The sequence below is a fragment of the Stenella coeruleoalba genome (assembly GCF_951394435.1).
Source record: "Stenella coeruleoalba genome assembly, chromosome: 14".
Classification (NCBI taxonomy): domain Eukaryota; kingdom Metazoa; phylum Chordata; class Mammalia; order Artiodactyla; family Delphinidae; genus Stenella; species Stenella coeruleoalba.
Genome location: NC_137160.1, coordinates 88,707,162 through 88,729,680, shown reverse-complemented (window position 1 = coordinate 88,729,680; position 22,519 = coordinate 88,707,162). Strand labels below are relative to the sequence as shown.

General features: G+C 67.1%; 1 protein-coding gene across 4 annotated transcripts; it reads right to left on the bottom strand.

Annotated features, from left to right (window-relative positions):
* Positions 1–22,102, bottom strand: ULK1 (unc-51 like autophagy activating kinase 1). 4 transcript variants are annotated; one of them, XM_079941919.1, is made up of 28 exons: positions 21,782–22,102; positions 21,342–21,434; positions 21,220–21,261; positions 13,543–13,575; positions 13,215–13,251; positions 12,352–12,525; positions 12,195–12,268; positions 11,869–11,970; positions 10,818–10,876; positions 10,648–10,730; positions 10,227–10,277; positions 9,795–9,883; positions 8,896–9,049; positions 8,180–8,240; positions 7,887–7,976; positions 7,290–7,415; positions 6,692–6,840; positions 6,481–6,567; positions 5,791–6,059; positions 4,931–5,124; positions 4,498–4,607; positions 4,269–4,412; positions 3,724–3,917; positions 3,452–3,624; positions 3,253–3,371; positions 2,705–2,862; positions 1,809–1,944; positions 1–1,713 (listed from the first exon to the last, which is right to left on the bottom strand). In XM_079941919.1, exons 1-28 carry the CDS (start codon positions 21,890–21,892, stop codon positions 1,658–1,660), a joined length of 3,168 nt encoding a protein of 1,055 aa, XP_079798045.1. In that variant the 5' UTR covers positions 21,893–22,102; the 3' UTR covers positions 1–1,657. The 4 variants fall into 4 exon arrangements, 3 of the variants coding, with proteins under 3 accessions (XP_079798045.1, XP_079798046.1, XP_079798047.1); XM_079941920.1 differs by lacking the exons at positions 13,215–13,251; positions 21,782–22,102 and having other exon boundaries at positions 21,342–21,371; XR_013831194.1 differs by lacking the exons at positions 1–1,713; positions 1,809–1,944; positions 2,705–2,862 and having other exon boundaries at positions 3,281–3,371; positions 3,452–3,620.
* Positions 22,103–22,519: the final 417 nt, after the last annotated feature.

The following is a 22,519-nucleotide window of genomic DNA, read 5'->3' as shown; positions in this document are numbered from 1 at the left end:
CTCCAGAGGTTTATTTCCTTAAATTGATGTTACACAACTTAACGCAAGGGGTGGGGGTGGGGGTGGGGGCGGGTGACACAAACGTCTTGTAAGGTAGACCAAGGGTGGAGAGCTGTGCTGTGGAGGACAGGCTGGGTGGGCGGCGCTCACCCCACAGCCCGCAGGTCACCCGCGGACAGAGCCCAAGGGGCCCCTCCCACAGCGCCGGCCCCCCAGAGGCCCCGGTTCCAGCCAACCGTAAAGCAATAAATACGGACATTTTCTGCGCAGGAGGAGAAGCTCAAGCCACCGGTGAGGAGACAGAAACGAGTCCCAGGGCTGCTCTTCTTCTGGGTCCAAGCACAGAGGCAAGATTTCAAGTATCGCAAGAGAGAAACGCGTGGGGTCCTTGCCTGGGCCTGTGGTGAAACCTCGGCACCGGGGGTGCTGGGCTGGGGCGGCTCCCTCTGCATCCTTGAGGACACGTTCGAGAGGAGCTAGGCAGAGCCGGGCAGACCAGAAAAGGGACCCCCCCGAGCCTGGAAGGTGGCCTCCCCGCCGACCCCCCACGGCAGCCAGGACCTGGTGAGGGGACAGAGGGCTTGACATCAAAACCTCCTGTGAGAGCTGGACAGGTAGGTTTACGCACAAAAGCAGTCCTCAGCTGCCCGCGGTCTTCAGGCAGGGAGCAAGGGCAGGGGTAGGGCCGCCCTACAGGCGGGAGGGCGGACGGCCACGCGCAGACCACACGCGCCCAGCGCCACCGGCCCCCGGGGTCTCAGCATCGCTGCCGAGGCTGCCCCGATCCTGCCCCCGTCCTTTAGGAACAAAACGTCAACTCATACGAGTTTTCTTCTTTTGAAAACAAAGAAAAATGAAAAAGAGCTGCAGAAGATAAGACACATCTTAGGAGTTAAGTGTGAAAGACGGCAACAGCGTCTGTGCTGGGTTTTGGAAGCTCGGTGCTTCGTACTGTCCGTCCCTAAAAGAACATTTAAATAAGACGGCGGCTTCGCCTCGAGAGCAACCCGGGCGCAGGCACAGCACACGTGCTCGCGGAGCTGTCTGCACACGGACGTGTGATTACGGGTGTGCACACGTGCCTGGTGGTGCAACAGCCGGGTCCAGTCCGCCTGCATAAAGTGCTGGGTGATCACAAAGCTGGGTGGTGGTCTCGGGGGAGGGAGGGGAGGGAGCCAGGAGGACACACCTTTTGCTGGGTGGATCCGCTGGGCAGGCCTGGCGGCTTTGGCTTGAGTGGGCATCACGGTCTCAGGGCCTCTGCTTGTCCTCAGCGAGACAGCCCTGGGGTCTGGGCGGGGCGGGGGCTGCCCACGCATCCCCACCTGCCATCGAGGCAGCCGGGAGAGCAGTTCAGATCGCCGGCTGGGCGGGGAGTTCTGCCCGTCAGCCAGGCCAGGGGACTGGCCTACGTCGAGGTTCTGTGCGGGGCCTCCAGCGCCCTGAAGTCCACGGCCGCGGAGCCCAGGAGACAGAGACGCAGCCTGAGGCCTGGCTCCGGACGCTGGGTGGGGAGCCACGGTCCTTTCCCCAGCACCAGCGAGTGGTGTCACGGCCGTGGGCTTGTCCCTTCGAGTCCGGCCAGCTGCTCCCCACCCCATGGATCGGCAGTGAAGGTCCAGGCCCCTTGGGCACCGTGGGCCGGGCCTCCAGGAGGTCAGGCACAGATGCCGGTCAGCAGGGCCGAGAGTCTCCGCTCGATGCACAGCTTGCCTGGAGCGAGGGAGGGAGGGGGGGCGGGCACCACGGTGAGCGGGCAGCGGCTGCCCCCTCCCGCCCCCGCTCCCAGGGGCCCAGCGGACACTGACACTTGGCGATGTTCTCCACGTCTGCCTGGTCCGAGAGGATGTGCTGCAGTCCCTCCATGAGCAGCAGGGCCTTGTGGTAGCGCTGGACACAGTCCTCCCGGCGGTGGAACATCTCGTCCAGGGCGGCCGACTGCACCTGCCGGGTGAGGGCGGAGGCTGGGCCCAGCTGCCTTCCACAGAGACGGGGGACCCAGGGCTGACGGCCGCACGAGCCACGGGGCAGCACGCTGTGGGCGCCGCCGGGTCACGCGCAGGCAGCCGGGGTTACAGGGCAGGCGACCGGCCACCCGCACCGGGCAGAGCACTCCCTCGGTCCCGGTCATGTCAGTGATGGTCACCCCTGGGGGAGGGGAGCTCGGGGACGAGGAGGCCGACTGTTCCCGAACGTCTCTTCGGGCTGTGTTTTTACTGCACGAGTGAATTTTCTCGAAAACAGGCACTGCCTCAGAAGCAGCGCTTTTTGGGCACAAGGACCCCAAAGCGACAGACGCAGAGCACTGGGCAGGGCCCCTCCCAGCCCCTCCTGCCTTCACGCCACAGCTCCCAGCTGGGCTGCCTGCGTTGGTTCCCTCTAGAGAAGAAGGAACCAACTCACCTGCTAAGAGCCTTGAAAACCAGGTTCCCCATTTTCCAGGTAAGGAACGTGAGTTTCAGGGAGGGACACGTCTGGGCCGTGGAGCCTCACAGCGAGGCGGAAGCCCAGGTGAGCTCCCGGCTCCCCACCAGGGCTGGAGGGGCCCGGGTGACATTTGCTGGCTGAGGGGACAGCGTAGTGGAACTTCCCACCCCGGGAGTGATGCCCCTGAAATCCGGCGGAGCTGTGGCCGTCAACCCGCCCCTGCTGGCCCCTCAGCCCGCTCTCCCCGCCCGGCCCCACGTGGCCCCGCCCGGCGTACCGTCTGCACCGCGTGGCTAAAGATGAGCTTCTCGGCGGCGACGCTCTGGATGCGGTCTAGGAGCCGCTGCTTGTCTAGGAAGAAGCGCTGCAGCCGCAGGCTCAGGCCTTGGCAGGACACCACACTCGTCTTGTACAGCTCGTTCAGCTTCCGCACCACTGTGGGAGGCGCCCCGGCAGCTCAGGCCGGCCCCCAGCAAGGGAACCCACGCGACCAGCGGGCAAAAGCCCCTCACTCCGTCCCCGGGGCGCTGTCCGACCCCACCTCCTAGGTGCTCTGCTCAGCAACTCACGCTGCGCCTTCCCGCCCCAGGCCCATGGGGGCCCTGCCGCAGGGCCTTTGCACCTGCCCCCCACCCCCACTATCCCTCCCCGGGCTGGGCCTGCACCAGGGAACCTCCTCAGGAAGGCCTCCCTCGTCACCTCTTCCTCGCTGACCTTCTCCCAGAGATAGCTATCCCTCCCTCCCCGACTCCCTCAGGGTCTCATGCCCCGAACGCTGCTGCTGCTGCCGCTGCCGCCGCCGCCACCGGCCAAGGCTGCCCTCACCCTGCTTCACGGTGGACGACAGGCAGAGCTTGCCGGCCCGGATCTGGTCGATGGCGGTCTGCAGGCCCGAGGAGAGGAGCTCGGCCGCCTTCAGGTAGAGCACCAGCTGCTCCGCGAAGCTGGAGGGCGGCAAGGACGCGTCAGGGGCGGAGGCCGCACCCCCGCTGCCTCCCCGCGGGGCCCCGCTGGGCACACGCACCTCCACTCGCGGCTCAGCAGGCTGATCTGGTCGGCCACCACGCTCTCCTGCAGCTGGTACTCGGGCCCCCCGGCCGCCTCGCTGGCACTGCCCTTCAGGGCCGCGATCTCCAAGACGTGCTGGACAAAGTCGAGCGTGAAGCGCAGGCTGTGCAGGATCTCCGTGTGCTCTTGCTGGGGAGACGGGGCCACTGAGGGACGCTCCTCGGCACCGCCACCAGCCCTGCCCGGACGCCACGCTGGGCCAGGCGCCTGCCCCCGCCCGGCCCTCACCTCCATGAGGGTCTCCTCGGGCAGGTCGGGGGCCTCGAAGGTCACAGCCCCCTCCAGGTTGGCGGCAACGGGGTCGGCAAAGCTGCGGCAGTGGCCGGGGGCGGGTACCTCGAGGGGGGCCTCTCCGTAGGCCCCGGGCGCCAGGTGACGGGCGGAGGAGGAGCCTGCCGAGCCGAGGGGGCTGGAGGGGCCCCCTGTGGGGAGAGGGCCGGCCGCCCTCCCCATCAGGCCTCCGCCACTCTGACACAGAGCCGGTCCCCACCCGCTCCACTCCTGCCCCTCTGCGAGCAGGCGCCCCAGCGGAGGCCTCACCCCTCCCGGGCCCCCGCCCACTGCAGGGGCACCCCGGAGTCCAGGGCCGGGGCTTCAGGGGCCTGGCTGTGGGAGCCGTGCCCCCGAGCCTCCAAGGAGGACCCTCCCAGGGCCTCGCGTGAGAGTAGCGCCTGGCTCAGCTCCTGACTCTACAGCGAGGGCCCCTCCCGCTTCCCGACGGACGGTGTGGGCCGCTGATGCGCCGCAGCCGCGAGGCCAGCAACGGTCCTCACCTGAGAACACGGTGGCACGGGGGCCCTGGGGCGGCGTGGTCCCGCCGGGGGGCGAGCCCACCGTGAACACCACGGGGGAAGGGCTGCTGGCGCCCCCCGCACGGGCTCCCGGGTGCAGGTTCCCTCCGAAGCCAGCAGACGGCCCTGAGAGGGCAAGAGGAGGGGCTCAGGGTCTTCCCGCCGCGGGCGCCCCTACTCCCCAGAATGCTCTCTGGCGGACCCCACGCACCGGTCTCCATGGGCTTTTCCTGCAGGCTGTCCACGCTGCCTGAGTCAGGGGCCTGCGTCCCAAAGGCAGCCTTAAGGAGCAGATCCGTGAGGCGGCCGGCGCTGAGGGACCTGCAGGGTGAAGGGTGGTGAACACGGGCCCTGCGCCACCCAGGGGATCCAGAGACCCAGGCACCAGGCCACCCGCTGCCCAGGGCCGGCCCCCCGAGGCAGGGTCTGGGGGCCCCGCAGCCTGGTCAGCATGCCCAGCCCGTCCCGACTGTGCTGGCCACCCGGTCCTCCCACCCACCCCGGGCAGTTACTGCCACCCATTGAACAGACGCACAAACTGAGGCTCAGAAGGGGTTGAAGAGGGAGTGAGGTGCCCGCAGACAGCAGGCAGGGCTGGGCCTCTCCTCCCGCAGGCCACGTCGGGGGAGTCCCCACCCACTCACCTGCCAAAGGAGCCCTTGGCGTCCTCGGTGGGCCGCAGGCCGGGGCCCAGCTGCTGCCCCTGGAAGGGCCCCGCCTCGGAGAGGTCGGGCAGCGTCCGGTTCCGAGGCGGCGTCATCACCACGCCCTGCCGGGCCAGGAGAGTCAGCAAGTTCTGGGAGCTGGGGGTCTTGGTGAAGTCGAACGCGGGCACGGCCTAGGAGGGGCAGGTTAAGTGCTGAGAACGACCCGCCACGGTGACATTAACATCTCAACGGGGTCAGCAGCGCTGGTCTGAGCCTGCAGGGCCCCATGCCGCAAAACCCCAAACTTCCACGACCCAGGTCTTCACAGGAAAGGTGTGAAGGCTGACTCTACCCTGTGCTGGAGGACAGTGACACACGCAGACGCACGCGTCCAACACAGGCCATGCACGTGTGCACCTATGCCCGCACAGAGACACCACGAGGTAGCTGCAGGTTCTGGCCCCGTTTCACAGACAGGAAGACTGAGGCAAGCGATGAGCTAAGTAATGTGCCCGTGGTGGCAGCCTGGGTTCTCTGGGGCTCTGGATGCTGGGCCAGGGTCGGGACGCTGCCGGTCAAGGGCCAGAGAGCAGGTGTTTTGGCTTTGGGAGCCAGTCTTCGTCACGGGGACGTGGCCACCCCACACGTGAACGGGGAGACGCGGATCCAGCCACCAGCCAGTGCAAGAGGTCTCAGCGCAGAGGGCAGGCGCTGCTATGCTGGAGCACACCAGCCCTGCCTCTGGCTTCCGGGGCCCCTCAGGTCCTGTGGGAATCCCGCCAGACACAAAGCCCGGCGGCCTGAGCACATACAGAGCCACTCCCACCCACCCCCCTGGAGGCCCGCGGCCCTGTTACCTTGGTCGGGGAGCCCAGAATAGGGGGCAGGGGGTTCCGCTGCAGGAAGTCGGGCAGCTTGGGCGAGCCGCGCAGGGGCCGGCAGGACTGCAGCCCATGGGAGGGCTGCGGGGGGCTGGCTTGCGGGTGGCCGAACGCCACGCCCAGCGGGTCCGTGGGGGGCTTGGGCAGCTTGGGACGCACCACACGCAGGTCGGACAGGTTCGGGGCACTGTGCAGGCGGCAGCCCAGCCCGGCGCTGTGGGGAGAGTGCTCAGGTGCGGAGGAGCCTAGGGCGGGACAGGACGGGCCCAATCACAGCTGTCCCGAGGACTGCCTGGACCTGCCCACACGACCAACCAGGACAGTGTACAGAGACCCCCACGCCTGCCTAGGATTCCCTACGCTCCACTGCGCACCTGAGGAAACAGGCACAGAGGAGCTGAGACACCTGCGTGAGGTCACACAGCATGGCGGGGTCGGGGTGGGATCTGAGCCCCACAGTGGGCCTCCATAAGCTGAAGGCTTAAGCTTGTTTAAATAGTCTCACAGAGTTTCCTGCCTTCTTTTAACGCGTAAGAAATGACGGTTGTGAACCAGGAAAACGGCCACCATCCCAAGGAGCGACAGACCAGCCCAGGGAGGTCAGCCCAGCTCCTCCGCCCCTCCCCAGCTCCACCTGCACACCCACTGGGCCGGAGCTGCACCTACCTGGACGAGGGGACCTGCCACCCCGCATCTCGGCTGCTTGGGGGGAGGGCACCCCGCTCCAGCCTGGCCGCTCGGGGATGGTTCCGACTTGGGGGCAAGAGGGGTTGCCAAGGTCAATGTGGGACAGAGAGTGAGTCCCTCCCCCGCCCCCCGCGTGGAGACTCCCAGTCCCAGCTCCGAGGCTGGGTCCACCAGTGGCGTGCAGGCTTACCCTGGGGAGACGGCGTGTAGGGCCGGCCCCCACCCAGGGAGAACTTCCTGGACAGGGCAGCTCCGTGCTCGGCGTGAGACGGGGGTGACAGGCTGGCCCGTGCAAAGCCCAGCGGGCTGGTGCTGCCTGACCTGCGGATGGCAGAGGACCTGCGGACGCAAGCAGGCACAGGGTGTGAGGGCCCCAGCCACGCCCGGCCAGGGCCACCAGCATGCCACGTGTCTGTCCCCCTCCGTTCAAGTAACGGGCCTCACCAGCAGCCACAACCCGGTGGGAGCCGCCAGTCCCTGCCAGGGCAGCCCCCAACCCACAGGGGTTTCTGTGAATTACAAAAAAAGGTGCCCTCTCCTCTTCCGAAACTTACAAAAATCGAAGTCAGTTTTGTGGACACAAGACACTTCACTGACATCTACCGGAAAGCCGTCACGGTACAGCTTGAGTGCCAGTGTGCCCACAGGGCGGTGGCGCTGACGGTCGCGCAGCGTGCGGCCTGCACAGCCGTGCGCGTGAGACGGCCCCGCACCGTGCAAGCGGGCTGCGTGGGGCCCCCACTACAGTCCTCTAGGATGTGCCTGGCCACGGGGGCCCGTGCACTCACCGCGCCGCCTGGTACTGGGTGGGCGACTGAAGGCTCTGCTCAATGCGCTGGTAGTTATGCACCTGAGTGGGGACTGGGATGGGGGCCGAGGCCCCGCACCTGCTGCTGGAGGATGCCCCGGCCCGGCTGTGTGGGGAGAGAGGTTGGGGTCACCGCGGCTGGGGCGCTGGGCTGAACCCCAGGCCCTAACATCCCGGGGCAGAGGCCACTCCGGGCCACCTGCTTCCTTGTTTCTGCACACGGCCAGCACTGCTTCCCTGGTACCCCATGCCCCCCACTCTCTGCACCAGGTGGCTTCTGGCTGGGACCAGCCAGTAGCGAGGTTGGGCCAGCTCCTGCTGGCTTCGCCCCACAAGCTCGGGAGGGGCGGAGGGAGCGACGACACTGGTCTCTGGTGGTTCCGGTAACCACCCCTGGGCCCCAAGCCCACCCTGCATCCCTTCCACCACAATCCCTTCCTTCTGCCGGACCACCCACAGGGCCCTGGCACCCTGCCGGGGCTGAATGAAGGCAGGGCCTCTGGACACAACCGCTTCCTGCAGGATACGACTGGGGCTGGGGCGCTGTGATGCTGCCTGTGCCCCGGGCCCCGCTTACCCTGAGGGGCTGAGGGAGCTGCTGCAGGGCGGGGAAGGAGACGGGGTCCGGCCGCGGCTCTCCAGGCCAGCAGAGGCCGCCAGCGAGCTCCTGGCGGGGACAGGGCGGACGGCAGGGCCTCACATTCAGGCCAAACCAGCGCAGACCCTGGCCCCTCCTTGGGACTCCTTCCTGCACTGGGCACAGCAGACTCGGCACTTCCCAAACTGTCTGGCCCAGGCAGGTCAGGGGACAGCCTGAGAGCAGGCGTCGCCCTCCCCGCAGAGCCGGCGGGTCTCGGGCTGGGGGCTTACCCGCTGCACATCAGGCTGTCCGGTGGCGGCTTGGCACCGACCGCCTCGGCCACCAGGTCACCTGTGGATGGGACACGGGTGAGGCTGGGCCCAGGCACCTCTTCCTGGGCGGGCCCAGGCCACGGCGAGCCCAGCACTCTCCCGTCCCCGCTCCTGTCGCTCGCGCTGACACCCCCCTTTGCCTGTCTGGACCTCACGGCACTCGGAGACGCTGGTACCCTCCCCACACGCCAGCCTTCAGCGAACCCCAGGCTGGGTGTCCACACCTCCCAATCTGGGCCTCACTCCTCCTCCAGGACCGCTGGGTCCCCACCTTCCCGCTGCCCTCCTTGAGCTGCCGGTGGCTGGGTACAGGGCCTCTCCTCCCCTGCGAAGCCAAGCCGACAGGCTCAGGGTGGCCCGTCGGACACCTGGGCCCGCTCCCACGCGGCCCCGGCCCGGGAGTCTCAGGGCGGCCAAGGCCGTGAGGGAAGTACCAGCAGCCGGGGTCGCGAGGGGAACTGAGGGCCCGAGAACAGGGCTCTGCGGGGTGGGCGGGGGCAGCAGCTCCCCACTCGGAGCAGGCGCCCCGGACGCTCCGCGGCAGGCAGGACTCAGCTCTGACTCTCTGGCCAGGCTGATCTGGGGTAGAAACTTCCAGAAGCCCCTTCTTAGGGGTTCCGTCTGGCATGTCTGCAGCGATCTCCCTGCCCACCCCTGCCTGGTGGCCCCCTGACCTGGAAACTGGGCCGGGACCATGACGAAGTCATCAGTGTCACAGGACGAGTCCTTGCTGCTGCCGCCCGAGTCCCGGGAGCCCTGCAGGAAGCCGGCGGCCTCGGCCGGGGAGGTCAGGGTCTTCTGGAGCTGCTGCTGCATCTCCCCCAGGGACTGGGGGTCAGAGGGGAGGCCGCTGAGACCCGGCCCCAGGGCCTGGGTGAAGGGGACCATGGGGACGAGGCAGAGGCTCTGCACATTCTCCTCCCCCAGGCCGCTGCTTCTCCGGTGACCTCCCCACAGGAGCGGTCACCTCACGGAGCCCCCTGCTGCCCAGCACGAGGAACCGCTTGGCCCCCAAAGGCTCCAGAGGCCCCATGTCAAGCGACTCCCCCCCTGCCCCCCGTGGCCCTGCACAGCGCTCGGGAGGTGGGGCGTCTGGAAGGTCCACCTTCGGGCGTGAGCGAGCCTGGCCCTGGCCCCCGCCTGGCAAGACGGACTGACAGACAGACGGCCCAAGGGAGGTTCAAGCCCCAGTGCCCCCGCCCCCGAGCACAACCTCGGCAGACCTCACCCCAGCCCTGTGCTGGGGACGTGGGCTGCGGGGCGGGTGGGCTCCCAGGACACGGGGCCCCCACCCGTGGCCACCCGCGCGCCCGTGCACATGCAGGCGCGGAGCTGACACGGTGCTGAAGAGACCGACGGGACACAGGGACCCTGAAACAGGCCTCCACCCGCTTCTAACTCCGCCACATTCACAAGCAGAACGTTTCTGAGTCTGGTGTGATGAGACCAGACGACACGGCAGAAGGCGCGAGCTGGGGCGGGGCGGGAGCCCGACGAGGTTCCTGCGGACGCCCGCACGCCCCGAAGCCGAGGCGACGGGAGCCCGCCGCCCGCCGCCCTGCGCGTGACTCACCGGTGGGGAGGCCAGGTGTGAGGTGGAGCTGCTGCTGGAGCTGCTGCCGGACCCCGAGCTTGGGTACGAGGGCACGGGCACGGGCGGGGCTGGCAGAGGGCGCGGATCAGCACCCGTCAGCATGGGATGCTCCGCTCCCACCCTGCCCATGTCAACCCCACGCCGAGCACAGCTGCCGGCTCGGGACCCGCCCCGCCCCAGAGGAACCCAGGGACCGGGAGGGGACCTGTGCGAGGGCCTGCCCTCACCTCTCCAATCCCACTGCACCAAGTCAGCTGAGCTCGAGCCCACCCCCTGGCCTCTGGGGCCCCTGGGGACCACAGGCTGGAGGAGGGCTGAGGAGCTGGTAGCCCCCAACCTCCCAGGGTGGTGCTGGCAGCCCACAGGGAGAAGGGGGGGGCACGGGAGTGCCGAGACCCTCAGGGGACTCACACTTCTTCACAGCGGCACTGGAGTCAAGGAAGGGGTGATGGAAAAACTCATCTGCAGGAGAGGGATGGGCCCGGGCTCAGGAGGGGTGAGGCCAGGCCCCACCGTCCCTGGGGCCCTGTCCCCGCTGCCGCACTCCAGCAACGGAGGGAGGCAGAGTCCCAGCTGGTGCCCCCAGCGCGGCCCAGGCCCAGATCCAGCCACCCTGCCCACGGTTTTCCCAGCAGTGCTGCCCATTGCAAAACCGGGGATTTATCTCCGCTGCTGGGAAAGGAGCTGCGGGCCCCGGGAAAAGCCACTCACTGCCGCCACAGGGCCCCTGGGATTGGGGTGTGCAGGACGTGGGGGGCAGGGACGCAAGCCCGAGGGCCTTGACCCCCCAGGCCTGTCGGGCGAGGTGGCGGGCCAGCCAGGGGGTGCTCACCGAAGTCCATGCGGTCTCTGTGGTTGCGCTGAAGCAGAGACAGGAGCAGCTGTCTCAGCGGGGCCGAGGTCTCCCGGGGGATGCTGGGGGCACAGGGCACAACGTTGACAGGGCAGCCTGCCCGGGGGCGGGGGGGCAGGGTGTCTGTGTCTGGCGGGAGGGGCACTCACGGGGGGACCAGCGTCTTGTTCTTCTCATAGAAGAGGCGGAGGTCCTGGGGGCTGCTGGCCTGGAAGTGAGGGCCAGGGGGCCAGGCGTGAGTATCCCTGCTGCTCTCAGCCACCAGCCGCTCAGAGCCTCTGTCTCCCGAGAGGCCCCTGGTCCAGCACGGCCAGCCTGTCTGTCCAAACACTGAGCGCCCTCGCATGCTTCCAAGGAAGGGGGCCCCCTCCCCCCCCGCCAGGCTGTGGAACCACGGGGACCACACAGGGGGGCCAGGGGGGCCCAGAGCAAGGATGCTGGCTGGGCCCCCTTCCCACCTGGTGCGGGTGCATCCTGGGTATCTGGTGTGACCGGTCATGTGCTTCTTAAAATTAAAACGTGGTCCGTGCACCCCACCCAGCAAAGGGCCCCAGAACAAGCTCGCCCCCCAAGTGGGCCCCGCCCACACGCCTGTTCACGTGTCACGCGCTCAGCACTGCTGTGTGCCAGGCACTGTTCAAGGCTCGGGGGGTGCAGCCGAGAGCAAGACAGCCCCTGCCTTCCCAAGGCCAGCATGCCAGCGGGGGACGGCCCTCCGCTAGTCGCTTGCTCACGTGCAGGAAACGGCAGGCAGGGAGGTACGGGGAGCGGGGATGGGGGCAGCCTAGGTCCCCGGGCAGGCAGAGGGCGCTTTGGGGCAAGCTGGCGACAGCGGAGAGCTGCCGGGTCAGCCCACGAGGCCAGCACGGGACGCAAGGGCCTGCGACACGGGCTCGGGGCCCTGGACCCTTTGGGGTCCAGCACACGGCAGGCCACTGCCTTCCAAATGCAGGGTGTACCCCAGAGCTTGGGGTCCTCGTACCAATCTGGTGGGTCACGCCAGCCCTGGAATGGGCAGGAGGGAGGCCACGAAACTTGGTTCAGACACACATGTGGACACGCACAGGTACGCCCCAGAGCCAGTGGAGGCTCCGGCCTCGGCCCTGAAGTGACTGCACAGGGGGGAGCTGGGCGGCCACGGCATGCCGGCAAGGGGAGGCTGCAGGGCTGAGCGTGCCACACCCCCTGCCGGGGCCTCACCTGGAAGGGCGCCTTCCCTGTCAGGCACTGGTACACGATGGTGCCGATGCTCCACAGGTCCGCCTTCCCGTCGTAGTGCTGGGACATGATGACCTCGGGGGCCTGCGGGGTACAGTGCGTCGGCGCGACGGCAAGGACGGACGCTGAGCGCGCGCTGCGCCAAGTCTGGCTCCAGCCAGGTGCCAGCCAATCATATCACACGCCAGCCGAACGCCACAGATGTGGCGGGAAATGGTACAGCCACGACGGCTGCCACCGAAGTGAGGCCACAGGATGGACACGGGAGGGAACCCCACCGCGGACCCCCCTTCCAACAGGCCACCTACCATGTACATGGGGGAGCCGCAGAGCGTGGCCGCCATCATGTTGCTCTGCAGGTACCGGGCAAAGCCGAAGTCGGCTGCAGGCAAGGAGAGGCGTGAGAGGGGTGGCCGCGGCCCCCGGGCCTCCGCCGGTCTCCCCGGGCCCCGGCCGCCATCTCACCGATCTTGACCCGGATGTTGCTGGGGGTGGCACGGCGCCCACCAGGGTTGGACAGCAGGAGGTTCTGGGGCTTCAGGTCCCGGTGGATGATGCCCTTGCTGTGCAGTAGCCGCACGGCACCGGCGATCTGCTGCAGGAAGAGCCGGATGGTGTCCTCGCTCAGCGTCCGCATGGCTGAGGGGAGACGGGCTCCGTGGGGCGCAGCTCGCCCGGGCGTCCCGGGCCAGCGGCCTCCCGCCCCGCATGGCTCCCGCGCCCCTCCCTGCGGCCTCCAGGCCCGTCGGCCACGCCGTCTGACCCTGAGCTGCCCCGTGTCCGCTCCCAGCCTGCGAGCCCCGCGGTGCTGCCCAGCACACCCCGCCCCTTCTCAGCTGAGGGCCGCTTCTCAGCAGCTCCCTCTACCCGCTGCCCAGGGCATGCACCACGGCCAGCGGCTGTGCGATGAGCCCTAGGCCCGGCCTCAACGGTGGTCCCCCACCCGCGCCAGGACCCTGCGAAGGCCCGCCCCCTGAGGAGAGCCGGACCCCACTGGGGCCCAGGACAGGTCTGGCCCCCGCAGAGCAGCCGACCGGCGACCGGGACCCTGCCGGGCACCACATCCAGAGCGGGCCGCACGGGGCCCCGCTCAAGAGTGACCTTGCAGACCACGTCTGCCCTGAGAAGCCATCCCTCGTGGCTCTGACACAGCACGTGTCCCCAGCGGGGCTCCGCTCCCCCTTGCATCTTTCCCAGCAGGCGCCAGGGGGATGGGAGCCTCCGCCATCACCATCAGGCCCAGGAGAGCTCGTTCAGGCCAGGCCCCCTCTCAGAACGGGTCAGGTGAGCCTCGCGGGCAGCCCGTCCCGCCGCAGGTGTCCACTCACTGTGCAGGTAATCGGCCAGATCGCCGCCATTACAGTACTGCAAGAGACCGCCACACGCCTCGGTCAGCGGCCAGGGCACCCGGCCTGCTGTGCCGGGGTCTCCCACCACCCCACCCCTGGGCGCTGCTCCCTGGGCACTCGGTGCCGTCTCCAGCCTGGGCAGGCGTCCCCCGCAATCCGTGCTTGAGGAGGTCAATGGGGGTGCTCGCCGGTGAGGCGGCCCGAAGCCCACGGACATGAAAACAACTTCTCACCGCAAGGTGACAAGGGGCCTGAGAGCCGAGAGGGCCCAGCCTCCCCGTCCTCACAGCTGGCCTCCAGGACTCACCTCCATGACCAGGTAGACGGAATTGGCCATTTCCTGCAGGACACAGAAGAGGCAGTGAGAGGTGGGCAGCGGCACGCCCCGCCCCCCAGTCTGGCAGCCGTCTGGGAAGACTGGCTTGGCCCCAGCGTGACCCAGGCACCCGGCACCTGCAGCTGCCCGCGACACACTGCCTGGGCTCAGGCAGGAGAGGCCACTGAGCGTGGACACTGGCTGGCCGGGCAGCCCTGGGGCCTGTCATGCCAGGGCTTAGCCAGTTCGTTAGTGGCCAGGAGATGAGGAGGTCTGAGAGCCAAGTGGGCTTGAGTGACCAGAGAAGCAGCCAATCAGATCACTCCATCTGTCAAGTCTGGGGAAGGGGCTGAGGACCCAGGAGAGGTGTCAGGGGTGGAGCAAGGACCCCGCCTCCCGGGGGCAGCCCTCAGCAGCCCAGGTCTCCATCAGGGTCAGGGTCAGCCCTGGCCCGGAGGTTCTGACAGGGCTCCGCTTGCTCTTCTATGAGTGCTGAGTCCTGGCCACGTAGAAGCACTTAGTGGGGGACTCAGGCCCCCAAGAAGGGACACAGCGAGGGTGTGAGGGCCTGACTCTCAGGCCGCGGAAACTGCTCCTGGCTCTGGAACCAAAGATGCCGGCAGCATTATAGGTTGGCGCCGCCAGCCCACTGCCGGCCAGCTTCCGGCTCAGCCCTTGGCCACCCATGGCCTCGGGCTGCCACCAGCATCCACAGCTCGGTCCACGACAGCAAGACTGCGGAGCCCGTTGCTCAGGCCAGCGCACAGACGCCTTCCCGCACTCACGGCCCTGGCGTCCGTCTAGGAGGGGCCCCTGAGATCCCCAGGTCACAGATGAGGAAACTGAGCCCAGCGAAGCCAAGTCAGCCAGGCAGGCGGGGTCCTGACCGCTCTGCTCTCCTGCAGACAGTCCCCTCCCCTCCTTCCCAGGCGGGGTCTTCCCTAACGGAGGGGCCCTGCCAGCCAGGAGCAAGTCCCCAAGCCCCTTCAGCACCAGTACACTGCTGGGCCCTGCGGACCGGGAACAGCCCCTCCCCGCCGCCCAGAACGCACCGAGTCCCCATTCCCCACCCGCTGCTCACGGGCAGCTCCAGCTTCTAACCCCCAGGGGCAAGGGGGCAAGTGCGTGCGCTGGCCCCGGAGCTCTCAAGGCATGCGGGGAGCCCCGAGGGAAGCCTGGGTGGAGGAGGGAGGTGGCTGCAGGAGGGTCATTTCTCAGCGGCCTTTGGGGGAGGGCACCCGAGGCCCAGACAGACTTGATCCCCAGCAGCGGGCCACCACCCCGACCTGGCAGGACAGAGGACCCCTGATCAGTCACCCTACCCCCAGGAGGTTGGGCCTGGGCTCAGACCCACACCAGTAGAACACAAAGCCACTGGGTGACACCCCAGGTGTAAATATCAGCCCCCTGAAACAAGAGAAGACCCCTACGGGACTGCCCTGGTGGCGCAGTGGTTGAGAATCCACCTGCCAATGCAGGGGACACGGGTTCAAGCCCTGGTCCGGGAAGATCCCACATGCCACAGAGCAACTGAGCCCGTGAGCCACAACGACTGAGCCCACGCGCCACAGCTACCTCCGAAGCCTGCGCGCCTAGAGCCCGTGCTCCGCAACAAGAGAAGCCACCACAGTGAGAAGCCCGCGTGCGGCAGTGAAGACCCAACACAGCCAAAAAAGGTAAATAAAAAAGATACATTTATATCCAAAACAAAAGAGAAGCCCCCATGCCTCCAGAGCTCCCCCAACAGAGGGGCTCTGCGTCCGGGACAGGGACGCCCCAGGGAGCAGGGCTGAGAGGTGGACACTGACAGCTCCGGGTGCTGGCTGGGCCGCGTGCCCCACCCTGCTTCCCCAGGCCCTCACTCAGCGGCGTGTCCGCAGGGATGCAGAAGCCTTCCCAAGTGCCCAGCCGGGCTCCTCTGGGAGGGGGCGGGCTCCGCCCACCAAAGCAGGCCCTCCCTCCCACCCCCGCCCCCCCCCACCCAGGAGAGAGGTGGGAGCTGCCTCAGCCCAGCACGCAGGCCCCGCCCTCCCAGGCCAGCTGTGGGGAGAGATAATGCAGGGAGAAAGTCCCCGGTCACGCCGCACCCACGACTGCGACCAACCCCGGCGGGGTTGGCAATGGGGACAGAGGGGTACCAGGAGGAGGGAGATCCCAACAGAGGGAGGCTCTGAGAGCCGGGTGCAGAGCCGGAGGCTCCCGGGCCGAGGGGCCAGAGATGAGGACCCAGAACTAACCCAGGAGATAGAACAGCCACTCCCCGTGACACCCAGGCCACCTGTTCCCTCACCTGCCGTCACCCTGACCACGGCCACCTCTGGGGACATGCTTAACAGGCTCCCGAATTCACCCGCCAGGGAGCAGCCTTGTCTTGAGTGGCCCAGAGGTGCCACACCGCTAGAGGGGCAGCGCAGGGCGGGGCCCAGGCACCCCCAGCTCTCGGCTGTCCTCCCGACAGGACCCCTGCTCCCCAGGAAAGCCTCCGATGACCAACCGAGCCAGGACGGGCAGGGCCGGATGACAAGGACAGGAGACAGGTGCAGCCTCCACGCCCCCGAGGGTCCCCGGCAGCCACCCAGGGCTGGCAGAACCGTGGCTGGGTGGGACAAGGGGCCTGCCCGCTGGGAGGTGAGTCCTGCGCAGCCTGGACCCCACGACCTCCTGCCCCAGAAAGGAGGTGCCTGTGCATCAGTGACAGCACACTGCCCTTTGTGCCCAGGAACCCACGGGACCCCCGCACAGGACCCCGAAACCCGCTCCAGCTGGGGGCGCTTCCAAACACCAGGCCAGACGCCCTCCTTCCCGCGGGGCCACCCCACGGGGCCCGCCGCCCACTGGCTCGGGGCTCCTAGCCCTCCCCGCTGCCTGACACCCTGGACCCCCGAGACCTCCCTGAAGCCTTCCTGGTGCCCTCGGCGAGCTCTCAGTGAGCAAAGACCAGGGGCTCTGGGGCCCCTCTTCTCCCCCGATCTCTGTCCCTTCACCCCGTGGGTCACCCAGCAGAGACCGAGCGTGTTGCCCGCAGGCCCTACTGTGCACAGAGCCCAGAGGTTCAGGGCCTGAGGGGGAGAGCACAGCAGGGCTAGGCCGGGGGAGTCGTGCCCACCTCCCCTCACCACGTGGGATTCGGGGTCCCCCACTGCCCTGGCTTCGGAAGGCCCCTTCCCCGCCCGCAGCATCAGCTTGTGAGGCGCCAACCCCATGGGCCGGCACGAGCCTCGGCCACGCCTGCAGCGCCCCCAGTGTGGCGGTCTCCGGGACGGCTGCGTGCCTGGGCCCCCCTGAGGAAGCCGGCTCTCCAGGCTCCCCGGGGGGGCCGTCAGCACGGCCTCGGTGGCACTGCTGGGCTGCCCCTGGCAGCCTGCTGCCCACCCGAGACCTGGGGAGGTCATGCCTCGGCCCTCCTCCGCCTGAGCTAAATTTGGTCTCCACGAGCTCCCCCAGGCTGGGGGACCAAGCGGACTGCAGACAGCAGGCCGCCTCCTTTGGGGTCGGTCCAGACTCGGCCTGGACACTCGAAAGGACCAGGACCGCTTCCTGGGGCTGTGGCGGCCGCCGTGCCAGAGGGCTCCCCTCCTGGGGGAGGCGGATGAGGGAGCTTCTGGCCGCGCTCTTGGCCCCAGGAGTCCATCATGTTCTTAATGCAAAACCACCAACATGGCCGAGGCGCCGGCCCACCGGGCCTCCAGCCTGCAGGGAGCACAGCGGGGCCACCCCCATCCCACCAGTCCCCCCGGCGCAACCTGAGGAGCGGGCAGGTCCCATCGACGTCCCAGCCGACTTAAGGGGAGGAAACGGGCACAGACAGGCCCTGTGATTCTGCCTGGCTTCCGGGCACCAGAGTCCTGGCCGCTCCACCGTGCGTGCGGCCCCCAAGGACGGGGGCCGTGACGCTGACCTGCACACCCCGAGAGGACAGGCGAGGCCCTGAAGGCGGGGTGAAGCGGCACCCTCTCCGTCTCTCAGTGGCGCGCCCACAGGCCCCGGGGACCGGGCCGGCCCGGGTGTCGGGGCCAGGTGTCCCAAGCAGCCTGGCACGGGCGCCCGGGCACGCAGGAGGCCGCCCTGCCTCCACAGGGTGCTAAGGTGCTTTGCTTAAGAGGATCCCAGCTCCCGGGCTGGCCGAGCCTGCTCTGTCTGGTGATCCTGGGCTGGGCCTGGTGGGCTGGTGGGCAGGTGGGCGGGCGGGCACTGGCCTAGTTAACCCCTTGGAGTGGGCCGTCCTGGCTCCAGAAGGAGGCAAAAGCCACAGCCAGGGCCGGAGCACAGCCACCCGCCCATGGGAGCCGCGGCACTCCCCGCCCCCAGGCTGGGCTCTCCTGGACAGCGCCCAGACGGGAAGGGATGCCCAGCCCCACCCTGAGGAGGAAGCCCACCCTTCCTCAGGGAGCCTCCTTCAGCTTCCATTGTGTGCCTGTGGCTCCTGGGGGCCGGGGAGCCGGGGGGAGGCCAGCTGCCCTCCCCAGCCCCCTTTTTCCCACACTCCGGGCCTGCCCCTGACTCGGGAGAAGCAGGGGACACTTCCAGAATGGAAAACACAGAATCGACGTGTCCCTGCCCGGACCCACCAAGCCCGCCTGGGTCACGAAAAAGCAAGGCCAAAGGGTGGCACTGTCCTGAATGACCCCACAGCAAGGCAGACCTCTCCCCTTGACTGAGGTGTCCACCCACCCAAAGTCACTAAGGGTGGCTCTGTCAGCCAGGCCGGGAAGTGAGTCACCCAGCTGTGGGAACCAGCTGGACGGCGTGCTGCTCTCAGGAAGGCCCCCGTCCCAGGGCGCACGCTGGGCAGGGATGTCCCCTGACCCCTGTGATGGCCACTCTCCCCAGAAAGAGCACACCCAACCACGGCCCAGCAGGCGAGGGCAAGACCCAGAGCCAGCCGTCTGCCCCTCAAGGAAAGGAAAGGCCAGGGGCTCCCGCTGCCTGCCCACATGTCTGTGGGCCACAGAGCAGAGCACCACCCCAGAGGCCTCCCCCACGCATGCACAGCAGCCTGACAACGGTCACTGTTCCGTATGGCCACAAAACAAAACCACCTCAACAGACAAGAAGCAACCTGAGGAGGAATATTTGCAACCTATCATGGAAGGGCTTTCCTTAATATATAAAGAGTTCCCACCAACCAATATTTATATAGCACTTACTAACAAGTACAGATCTAAACACTTAACATACATAGACTCAAGCTGTCATCACAACCACCGTACGACATAGATGTACTGTTATCATCTCCCATTTTCTGGGTAACACCGAGGCACCAGGAGGCTGAGTAACCTGCCCAAGGTCACACAGGTAAGTAAATGGGTGAGTTGGGCTCAGAGAGGCAGGAGGGCGCAGGGCCCATGCTGTTAACCACGGTGCCGTCCAACCTCGGTAATCACAAGACCCACAGGAGCACATCCCTGGGTAGGAGGCATTCCTGGTGTTCACGTGCACACAGAGCGATGCTGAGCCTCCCCCCAAAGTGAACAACAGAACCATAAGTGATGTCATTTTCCAGCTCTCAGGCAGGCCAAGATGGAAGTCTGATAACCGACCTCCTGGCAAGGATGTGGGGAGACAGGCGCTCCTGCCAGCAGCACTGCTGTGCGCACGGTCCATCCTCTATGGACCACGATCTGGCAACTGTTCCAAACTAAAATACACATCCTCTCATTTCTAGGAATCCGCCCTGTGGACACACAGTCACGGCAAAGGTGAACCCAGGAGAGTCGCCGCCACACTGCTGACATGTCAGATCCCAGAATAACCCCATGTCCCACCGGTGGGGGACAGGTGAGGTCAACTGTGGAATATAGGGCCACGGAACACCACACAGCTGCAAGTAACACCACAGTCACAGTCGTAGCGACGCCAGCACACACAGTGCTTACTAGGACCAGTTTCCACCAAACAACTCCAGACTCTGTTTTACAGAGAAAGACATGGACGCACAGACGGATTAAGACACTTGTTCCAGGACACACAGCTCGTTTAAGTGGCAGAGCCAGGACTGGAACTAGGTCACCTCGCTTCAGAGTCTGGACTCTGAACCCTGCAGAAAGAATGGGGGATAACTTTCTTGGGAGGAGAGGGGTGTCACTTCTCACATATGGACTGAGTTAATGTGGAGTGACACAGACCTTCTCAAAGACACACACTTAAGTGAAAAATGCCACAGTAGAACTGTAGATGGTGTGGCAGCAAAGAGGTACGTGAGGATGTGTCACTGTCCCCAGAGAGACCTTCTGGGGGAGATGGGGCTCATTGGGCCAGGGATGGTAGGGTCACCTTTTTCCACGTCCCTTTTGTACTGTTTCTTCATTTTTTTTTTTTTAAGCCAAATCATTAACTGTTTTTAAAAGCCATGATTTCCTGGGTCCCATGTGTGTCTCAGACAAGTGTGTAAGGACTTGGGGAGCCACCCCACACCCCAAAGGCTGAGAGCACAGGGCCCCCGCGGGGGGGGGCCTGCAAGGGAGAGGCTGGCTGGCCTTAAGCACTTCCTCTGCACAAGGGAAGCCACAGCACTGCAAGCCCTGGAGGAAGTGGCACTGCCCACAACCAGGTGTGTGGCCCAGCCAGGATGGGAAGGAGGGCGCGCAGAGGCGGGGGCAGGGGACAGGGAAGGGTGGGAGAGGAGGAGGGGGAAGGGGGCCGCCCTCTTGGCCCCAGAACACAGCTTCCAGGCACTTCCTGTCGCTGTCACATTGGACCTGGGCCCTCCCCAAGTCACCTCATGTCATGCCACAGCCCCCAAGGCCGCCGCCCCGCTCTGAAGCGGGAGGGAGAGGACAGGGAAGGAGGGAGGAGGCCACCAAAACACAGACAGCCAGGCTGGGAACTTCCCCTCAGCCAGGGGCTGGTCCCGTGGCCTCAGTAAACAGGTTTCAAAACCATTAGTCAGCACTTTGGCCCTCAGATCTGCTGCCTCAGGTTCCTGGTCCCCAAACTGGGTCTCCAGGGTCCCAGACCTGGGCCGAGGCCGGGCCCCCCCCACCGCCAGGCCTGGGGGCCCGGGGTCACTGGGGGAAACAGGCCGCGGTCTTCTGGGCCAGCTAGGCCTGAGATGGCCTCATCAGCCGGGCACCCGCCTCCCTCCTGCCCGGGTGGCTGGCCCCAGCTGCCGGCAAGAAGGAATCTCCCTTAGCCCCGCCCCTCCCCCAGTCTGACACAGGGAGACAGTGGCCAATGCCAGGCCGCTGGGGTAATGTCAACAAACAATCCGCTGGCCCAGACAGGTGGTCCAGGCCGGCAGGGCTGCCCTGAGCCTGCGCTGGGGACAGGACTCACCGTCGCGGCCGCTGGGCCAGACACCCCCGAGGGCCACGCTGTAGCCAGACCTCCCTCGGTGGAGCTGCGCTGGCGCCCCTGGCACCCAGGTGGCGGGGGAAGGTGGGAGCTCTCCCAACACGCCCAGAAGAAACCCAGGCCCAAGAACTGGGCTGAGGGTGGGGTCTCCAAGGTCCCAGCAGGCCTCCGACGCCCATCCACACATGGGGGTGCCCAGCTCCTTCCCCCAGTACGAGACGCTAGCCTGGAAGAGTCCACTCCTGGCCAGGGTCTCCAGCACTTGGCTGGACTGGGACTTAAGTCAGCGGGGCCTGAGGCTGTACTGGGGCTGGTGGGGGCGGGGGCGGAGGGGAGCACAGCCCGTCCCCACCAAGACGGCGCCGGCAGCCTTACCTGGAAGTCATACAACGCCACGATGTTTTCATGTTTCAATTCCTAGGACAGAAAGCCAGGTTTCCTGTGAGCGGAGCGCCCTCGCCCATCACCCGCTCCCCCTGCTGCTGAGGCCAGCTCACCTTGAGGATCTTGATCTCCTTCCCCAGGAGAGTCTGCGACTTGGCCAGGTTCTTCTTGTTAATGCACTTGACAGCGACCTCCAGGTCGTGTTTCTGAAAACCAAGCGCGGGTGTCCCTCAGGGGCGGGGAACCCGGGAACGCCTTGAAGGCCTTGCCCAGGCCAAGCGCCCAGCAGGTCCCTGGAGATGAGGGGGTCAGGAGTGCATGTGAGGGGGACGTGGGGTCCCGGGGCTGTGGGGTGAGACGAGGGGCGCCCGGCTGTGTTCATGTGGGGTTCCCGGCAGGATGAGGGGGCCTCCGGGGTGTGGAGGTGGGGATGGGGGTGGCCGGCGGTGGGGATGACGGGGGGGGGGTCCCTGGAGCGGGGGATGGGGAGAGGGACCCCGGGGCGGGGGGGCCGCCCTCGCCGGCGCTCTGTCCGGGCCGGCCGGCCCCTCACCTCGCGGTGGCGCCCCTTGAAGACCACGGCGAAGGCGCCATGCCCAATCAGGTCCTTGCGCGAGAACTCGAACTTGCCCACGGTCTCCAGGCCGCCGCGGCCGGACTCCATGGCGCGGGCCGGGCCAGGCAGGCCGGGGCTCAGGCGACGGCACGGGCCGGGGGCGGTGGGCAGGGGGCGCGCCCCATCGGGTAGCCCGGGCTGCGGACGCGATCCGACTCCAACCCACTCTTGACCTGGGCTCCGACCCTAGCTCAGGATCCAGCTCGGGCTCCGGCCCGGAGACAAAAGAGCCGCGGCCGCCGGGCCCGGGAGCCTGAGACGCCGGCGCAAGCGCACAGAGTGCCGGGCGGGGCGGAGCCTGGGGGCTAGCCTGGCTGGGGCGGGGCGGGGCCTGCCGGGCGGCCGCGCTCAGTGGGTGGTGGCGCTGGCGGTGGGGCGGGGCCTGTTGGGGCGGGACCAGATGGTTGGGGCGGGGTCAGTAGCAGGCCCGCCTCCTTGGGAATGACAGGGGAGCTGCAAGCCTGGGCATGAGCCAACGGTCGCCCTCCAACCAGTTCTGCTGCAGCCTTACACTACATCCCTTGTCTGCGCATCTGGGGGGCGCACATGTGCCATAGCCGCCATTAATACCTGGGACGTGGCCTGTGTACCCCAGGGCTGGAGATTGGATAGAATAAATTCCTAGAAAGGGAACGACTGCGTTGCAGGTTATGCATTTAAAATTGCGCTCGATAG

Bases quoted from the DNA above. Each gene is read 5' to 3' on its own strand.
- ULK1 (XM_079941919.1), bottom strand. From the start codon at position 21,892: ATGGAGTCCGGCCGCGGCGGCCTGGAGACCGTGGGCAAGTTCGAGTTC. The intron at 21,262-21,341 runs GTGAGCTGGCCT...TTTCTGTCCTAG, and splicing joins AGGAGATCAAGATCCTCAAG to GAATTGAAACATGAAAACAT. The intron at 4,608-4,930 runs GTGAGTGGGTGG...TTCACCCTGCAG, and splicing joins GCCAAGGGCTCCTTTGGCAG to GTCCCTCAGCGCCGGCCGCC.